Here is a 7323-nt window from a genome sequence, read left to right on the forward strand (position 1 = left end):
GACTGTGCAAATGCAACTGCAAGAAGCCGCCGCAGGCAATGGCGGCGGCGGCAGGCCGCAGCAGGCGTTTGAGTTCTGGTCAGGTGGGCGGCCGCCGTCCTGGTCCGAGCTCTCAACTTCCAGCGTCAATCACAACAGCGCAGCCGCGTTGTCAGCAGCACGCGATGCCGGGCCCTGCGGCGGCCAGTTCCATTTCCCAGTCGTTGACTGGAACTCGGGCGCGGCTGCTGCAGCAGCGATGACAGGAGCTGCTACGACACTGGCGCCGGCACCGCCGGGTCCGCCGCAGCCGCACCGGCTGCTGCCGCCGCTGGTGGAGGGCGTGGCCTACAAGAACACGCGGGTGGCGGGTGTGGTGGTGCGGCGGCGCCTGGCGCTGCTGAGGCCGCCCGGCGCCATGCCCTCGCCACTAGCAGCCGCTGCAGGCGCCGGCAGCACCATCACTGCCGCCCCCGGCGTAGCGGTCGCGAACCGCAACGGTGGAGTCGCCGGCAATGTCAGCGGGGCTGGGGCGCGCAGCACTGGCAGCAGGACTGGCAGCACCAGCACCGGCACAAGCGGCACCAGCGGCATCCCACGCGCGCTCATCACGTGCCACGCCCCCGACCTGTCCGCTGCCGAGCAGCCGCCCAAGGCCGTGACGCGCTGGGTGCTGGACGCCGGCTGCGCCCTGCGGCCGACGGGGGCGGGGGCGCTGGTGGCGGCGGGGCCGATGCGGAGGGGCTTGCGGCGGTCGGGGACGTGGGCGCTCACGGCGGCGCTCCACGGCACCTCCACACACGTGCTGCTGGTGCGTGGGGGACTGGGGTTGGCTGGGGGGAAATACCTCGTTTGTGGGCACCAAGCAAATCATCGAGGACAAGATGGGGTCATCGATAGTCAAGGGGAAGTCGGGACATGTGCAGGCTGCTTACTGGATTCTCAGATGCAAGACTCGGCATACCAACCGCCGCCGGTCCTTCACCTGCCACCGGTCGTCCTTCCTGCTTCTCGCCTGCCTGCCCTGCCTGCCTGCCTTATCTGCTTCTCCCCTGCCTGCCCTGCCTGCCTGCCTTATCTGCTTCTCCCCTGCCTGCCCTGCCTGCCTGCCTTATCTGCTTCCCCCGTGCCTGCCTTATTGCCTGCCTGCAGTACGAGGTGACCATTGAGTGGCCGCCCGCCTGGGCCGCCTCAGGCTACACCTCCCTCACCCTGGGCTGGGAGAGCCCGGAGGAGGCGGCGCACTGGCACACCCTGCTGGCGGCAGTGCTGCGCGCGCTGCGGGCCGCACGAGCCCAGCGACAGGCGGAGGTGCAGCAGGAGCAGGAGCAGGCGCAGGCGCAGGCGCGGGGACACGGGCAGGAGCAGCACGGGAGGAGCGGTGGCGTTGGGGGTGCTGCTGTTGCAGCTGCACCATCCATCAGCGCAGCAGTGGCGGCAGCCGCAACGGAAGCAAGCGCTGCGGCGCTGCAGTTGAGCGCTGTGCTCGCAGCCGCTTCGGCCAGGGACGTCAGCAACGGAAGCGGCGGCACCGGCGGGCTGAGTGGCCGTGACTTCACCCCCAGCGCCCTGCCGGGTGTGGCCGCCAGCAGCGGAATGGGAGGCAGGCCCCGCGGCCCGCCCTGGGGCCGGCCGCAGTCCAGCGGCGCGGCGGCCCATGCGGCACGGGACCAGCAGCCCAGCTATAACTACATGTCAGCTGTGAGCCGGGAGGGGCCCGGTGACGAGGACGAGCAGGAGGAGGCTGCGACGTCGGAGGCAGGGGCAAGCAGCAGCGCTAGCAGTGTCAGTGACTTGAGCAGGGAGGCGGCGGCAGCCGGGGGCGAGGAGGACGACGGCGTGACGCACTGGGGGTGTGAGGAGGCGGGTCCGGGAGGCGAGCCGGGTGACAGCGCTCCCTGGGTGCCGTACAGGTGGGTGGGCGCACGTGCATGTTGTATACGAGCGCGTGAAACATGTGTGTACGAGCGCGTGAAGCATGTGTGTGACTGTGAGCAGCTTGCCATATGTACCTTGTTAGCTGGTCAGCCCCACGTCGCCAACAGCCGCGCCTAAGCCCCGCTGTGCCTGCCCCTACGGCCTGGCCCCCCACCCCCACCCACGGCTACCTCGCCTGCCGCTCAAACGACAGGCTTAGCAACGGCGTCGCCATATACCGACACAGCGTGCCGGTACGTGTGGCCGTGTGTGGAGGTGTTCGGGTCTGTTCGGGTGTACCGAGTGTGAGGCATACGTGTTCTGCCCACGGGTGGAAAGTGCCCACCGCTGAGCTGTCCCGGTGTAGAGTATCAAGCATTGCGCCATGGATGCATGCGGGTGCTCCCTGAACGCAGCAGGAAGCAGCCGGCACGACTGGGGGGGCGGGCGCTGGTGGGGCCGGCGCTGGCGGCACCGGCGGGGCGCACGAGTACATGGTGTCGTGCGTGATCCGCGGCCGGCCGCAGCGTGTGGCCGACGCGCTGCTGCGGCTGCGAGCCAACACCACCATCCTGGGGCCGGCGGAGGCGGCGGAGGTGCTGCAGCCGGCGGACAAGGACAAAGAGGCGGCAGCAACGCCAGGGGCAGCGGCAGCGGTGGACACCAGCGGCCAGGGCGGCGCGGGGCCGTCAGCAGGCGTCGATGCAGCTAGCAGCGGTGGCAGTGGCGGCCCGCATCCCGGTGCACAGGTACGTTGCATCTACCCCTGCGATGTTATAGTTCAACGGCATTTCTCTATGCTGCCGGTTCTCGATGAGATACTGAAGTGTTATGCCAGGGCCGACTCAGCACAATCATAGTGCTACTGGTACTGGTACTTGCTGCTGGTGCTACAGCTACGGGTACTGTTGCTGCTGGTGCTGCTGCTGCTGGCGGTGCGGGTTGCAGGTGCTGCGTGTGGTGCTGTGCGCGGGCGGCGCGGCGGGATGGTGCTGTGCGCCGCGTGAGCTGGTGGTGGAGGTGCTGCGGCGGGTGGGTGCGTGCTGGCGTGCATGGATGTCGATTGCGTGTGCGCGTTTGCGACGGCGACATGCGCGGCAGGGCTAGGGCTCAGGCTTCCAGGGCTGGGGCTTCCTCGGCCTGCATCTCTTCCCGCGGGCCCGTGTCCCCTCCGCTTCAACCCTCCCCCCTGCTTCCTCCCGGCAGGACGCGGGCGAGGGTGTCATTATGGTGCTGTTCAAATCCGTGGATCCGCCCAGCGGTGAGGTCGTGGTGTGTGTGTAGGGAGCATGCAAAGGGATGACACGCCCCCGCTATCAGGACCTCGAAGTTAGCGGAGCGAGCTCCGGTGAAGGCTAATCTGGGTGCAGTTAACCCACTCGGGAGGCGTAGCGGGCTTCGACCCGAGCTCACCCAAGCTTTACAGCCGTTGCCTTGAAGTTAGCCCACGGCTAATCCACCGGAGCTGGATGAGAGCGGCCAAAACCGCTTGTGTCATCCCTCCGGAGCATGCAGCAGGGCCGCAACAGGTGGCGCACCAGGGTGCGTGCACGTCAGCGCATGTATGGGCCTCCCAGGCAGACAGGCAGGCAGGCAGGCAGGAAGAAACTCGCACCCACGCCCCCCTGCCTACAGGCCTAGCAGGGTCCCGCAGTGGCCAGCAGCAGCTGTACGGGCGGGGCCTGTACCGGCGGCCGGTGCGCGGCAGTGTGGCGGGCGGCTACACCATTGCGGGGCTCAAGGGCAAGGGCACGCACTCGGAGGAGTCCCTGGTCACCTGCATCATCAAGGTGGGCGGCCGGCAGCGATGATGGGGAAAGAGGAAGAAAGCGAAGGGGGAGGGGAAGGGGGAGGAGAGAGGGCTGCCACTGGCATGTCAAATGCTTCGTGCCCATCTGACCCCAACTCTAGATCGACCTGGGCGGCGTGTGCGCGGACAAGTCGTGGGCCCGGCCGCTGGTGGCCCTGGCTGGCTGGACGGACGCGTTCCTGGAGCGCATCCTCATGTCCGTCACGCTGCTGCGAGACGAGGTGGAGCAGCGGCGCTTCACGGTGCAGCCGTTCAAGATGGTGTCGTCGGCCAAGGCCAGGTTCAACGAGGTGAGGCGCGGGGGGGGGGGGGGGGCGGGAGGAGGGGCGGGGGGAGGGGTATGTGCCCGAGCCCAACGAAGGGGGCGGGAGGAGGGGCAGGGGCCGGGGAGTTGTGTTCTTACCCTGTACCGGAAGCAGCAAGTAAGAGGCACGGGGTCGCAGGACACGACGCGCTGGGTGACGGGTGATGGGCTGGAGGGGGCTGGTTGCGTGGGTCAATGATGGCGCCAGGGACGTTGAGAGGCATGGCTGCGGCGTTGGGTGCCGAGGAGGCCGGTGCACTTGCCGCCCTCAGGTGAAACACAACTCTCTCATGCTGTACAAACTGAGGATTCCGCATTACATATACAGGCGGGGCGGCTGGTCGTGGGAGATGGCGAGGCGCCAGCGCAGCAGCAGGAACATGCGCCGCAGGTAGGTGTGTGCGCGTTTGTTGGCAGGGCAAGAAATGATAGGCACCGATGCGGCTGATTTGTCACCTGTTCGTCTGCCAAGGGCGGCATCTGCTTGTGGGCTTTTGCTCTCCCTCGTGCGCGCACGTTCCTCATGCCATCTGCCGTGCACAAGAGCCCCTACACCACACCGCGGACCCACTCCCCACGCATCCTTCCCTCCCCGCGTAACCCTCCAGGCCTTCATTGGTGGACTGGTCCGCAGCGGCAGACCGGCGCCGCCGTTGCCTCGCATGGCCTCCCTCCGTCTCATCTCCATCCGGGGGCCGCCAGCGCCAACCGACGCCACCGACGCCACCGACGCCACTAACGCCGCCGCCACCGCCGCCGCCGCCGCCGCCAACACTGACCTGTACTCCGCCGCCGGCGGGCCCACTGCGACAGAGCTTGGCGGTCCTACTGCGCTGCTGGTGACTCATGAGGGCGGCGCGCAGCAGGGAGAGATGGCCCCGGCATCCCCAGCAGCCGCTGCCGCTGCCGCTGTCGCCGCACGCGGAGCCGCCCCTGCTGCTGCACCCGGCGCAGAGGGCCAAGACGGCGCCGTCGCGGTGCCGCAGGCACCACTACCGACATTCGGAGTAGGGGCAGCGGCGGCCGCAGCGGCAGCACAGGCGCCGCCCAACCGACCCATCATCCAGATCCGGTCCCAACCCCAACCCCAACCCCAGCCCCAACCCCAACCCCAGCCCCCGACCCCGGCCCAGCCCCAGCCCCAGCCCCAGCATCCGACCCAGACCCAGGGCACCGGCAGCCATCAGCAGCTGCTGCAGCCTCCGTCGGCAGCAGGAACAGCACCCCCACTAGCAGGAGCACTGCCGTACACGCCGCCCTACGCCGCCGCCGCCACTGCCGCCGTGTTGGATCTGCCGTACATCCAGTCTCTGGCGCTGCTGCCGCGCAGCTGCTGGAGTGAGATCCACGTGCCTGGCACCGACGCGCCGTTCCGGGTGCGTGCATGTGTGTACTTGCGTGCGTGCGTGCGTTCTTGCGTGCGTGCTTGCATGTATACATGGCGGCAGGTACCATTTGAGTGGACGTACGCGGCATTGGTTGCGTTGTAATTACGTGCTTGAGTCGTTGCGCATTCCTGGCGTTGCGCACCTCACCCATGAATGGCTCATAACGTCCGCCCGCCTTGTAACCTACCCGGCGCCTGCAGGTGCGCGGCCGTACCTACCTCAAGGATCGCAAGAAGGTGCCGGCCGGGCTCCCCGCCTTCCGCCTGGGGGCGGTGGAGATGGTTGTGCTGCCACCGCCCGGCACCGCCGTGGGAGACGAGGGCGGCGATGGCGCGGGTGCTGTGGTGAGCGGCGGCGGCCGCCGTGGTGGTGGCAGCGGCACGCCGGGTGTGTTGCAGCACGTGGGCCGCTTCGTCCCGTCGGTGCGGCGCAGCGGCGCACCCTTCTCCATCATCATCAACCTGGTGAGCCACATGCGCCGTTTGTGTGAGCCACATGCGCCGTTAGTGTGAGGCACATGCGCCGTTTGTGTGAGGCACAACTCGTGCTCGGCGATGACTTCGGCCTAGTGGCTTACTGCTAGGCTTACCTGTGGATGAAAACGTTGAGGCCGTGCTAAGGCGGTTGATCGTTTGGGCCCCCTGAACGCACATCGCATCCCACCCGCTGTCTGCGCCTGCTGGCTTGTTGCCGCCTGCTTGGCGGTACCCGTGCTGCCCCTAGCCACCCCTTCCGCGCCACCCTTGCTGCTACGACTGTCCAACATCCACGTGCCCTCACTCACTCCCAACAGGTCATCCCTGGCTCGCCCCTCCTGGGAATCCTGGCCGTGTTCTGCTGCGACAAGCACCCGTCCATCCTGGGCAGCCCGCCCCAGAACCCCATGGACGAGCCGCACGACTGGCAGCCCTTCGACTTCATGCTGCACAAGTTCGTGTACGGCACAGATGAGGAGCGCAACAAGACGCTCAAGCTCATCCCGCACATCGCCAGCGGCAGCTGGATGATCAAGCAATCGGTGGGCACCACGCCCGTCATCCTGGGCAAGGCGCTCAAGGTGTCGTACCACTGCACGCCCACCTACATCGAGGTGGACATCGACATCTCCGCCAACAGCGTCGCCAACTACGTCACCGGCATGGTGCGCGGAGCCACCAGCTCGCTCGATATCGACATCGGACTTGTGCTGGAGGGTGCGTTTGGCTTTGTGCACGTCTTTGTTTCCTTCAGTCGTATCCTCGCAACCGGCGGCCGCCTGTGAAGTTCAGCTAACCCAGACACTGCCGCTGTCAACGCTATCGTGTAAGAGTGAACAAGCCGCCCGTTGCAAACCCCTGCCACATGTGTGGCACGCACTTTGCACTTCACGCCCACGCAGGCCGGGCTCCGTGGGAGTTGCCCGAGTGCCTGCTGGGCTGCTTCCGCGTGCACCGACTCAACACCACCAGCGGCGCCTCCCGCCTGGACTACAGCCGCGAGCTGCCGCTGCTACTGCCGGCAGCGGCAACCGTGGCCGGCCCTGCTACAGCTAATGCAGCTGCGGCGGCGGGCGGCGTTGCGGGTGGCAGTACTACTAGATTGCACAGCCCTTGACTGGGGGGTGGGCTGATGGCTGTGTTGTACCTCGCAAGTGATGGCTTTGGCTGCGTGAGGGAAGGATGCGGAGCCTTCCCTTCCGTTTGTGTCACGTAGTACTATGGTGGCAAGGGGTTTGCGGGCTCGTGCTGAGCGGCGGCAGCCAAACGTACGTGCACCCCTGCCTGTGCATGTGTGTGGCGCGCGCCTTGTGGCCATGATGCGGTCGTCTTGTAGGGCCCAATGGTGAGTCTCATGCGCAAGGGCTCGTACACGATGCAATGTTCAGTGGGAACAGTTGCCTTGTGCGCAGGGCTCGCAAGCTGTAAGCTGCTGATGTGTTAAAGGCA

General features: G+C 67.2%; 1 protein-coding gene across 2 annotated transcripts; it reads left to right on the top strand.

Annotated features, from left to right (window-relative positions):
• Positions 1-146: 146 nt before the first annotated feature.
• Positions 147-7314, top strand: CHLRE_17g745747v5 (uncharacterized protein). Of its 2 annotated transcripts, none has more exons than XM_043072742.1 (13): positions 147-790; positions 1132-1892; positions 2111-2150; positions 2313-2645; positions 2845-2928; positions 3103-3157; positions 3532-3686; positions 3808-3996; positions 4339-4401; positions 4619-5386; positions 5599-5862; positions 6192-6591; positions 6777-7314. In XM_043072742.1, the coding sequence occupies exons 1-13, from the start codon at positions 239-241 to the stop codon at positions 6989-6991; spliced, it is 3879 nt and encodes a 1292-aa protein (XP_042915201.1). In that variant the 5' UTR covers positions 147-238; the 3' UTR covers positions 6992-7314. The 2 variants fall into 2 exon arrangements, with proteins under 2 accessions (XP_042915201.1, XP_042915202.1); XM_043072743.1 differs by having other exon boundaries at positions 2316-2645.
• The last annotated feature ends 9 nt before the right edge of the window (positions 7315-7323 follow it).

The sequence above is a fragment of the Chlamydomonas reinhardtii genome, chromosome 17 (genome assembly GCF_000002595.2).
Source record: "Chlamydomonas reinhardtii strain CC-503 cw92 mt+ chromosome 17, whole genome shotgun sequence".
In the NCBI taxonomy this organism is placed as follows: domain Eukaryota; kingdom Viridiplantae; phylum Chlorophyta; class Chlorophyceae; order Chlamydomonadales; family Chlamydomonadaceae; genus Chlamydomonas; species Chlamydomonas reinhardtii.

What these genes read in the sequence shown, in the direction of transcription:
- CHLRE_17g745747v5 (XM_043072742.1), top strand. Translation starts at nt 239, where the DNA reads ATGACAGGAGCTGCTACGACACTGGCGCCGGCACCGCCGGGTCCGCCG. An exon ending in GCCCGCATCCCGGTGCACAG is followed by an intron (nt 2,646 to 2,844) that starts GTACGTTGCATC and finishes TGCGGGTTGCAG; the next exon opens with GTGCTGCGTGTGGTGCTGTG. An exon ending in TGGTGGAGGTGCTGCGGCGG is followed by an intron (nt 2,929 to 3,102) that starts GTGGGTGCGTGC and finishes TCCTCCCGGCAG; the next exon opens with GACGCGGGCGAGGGTGTCAT.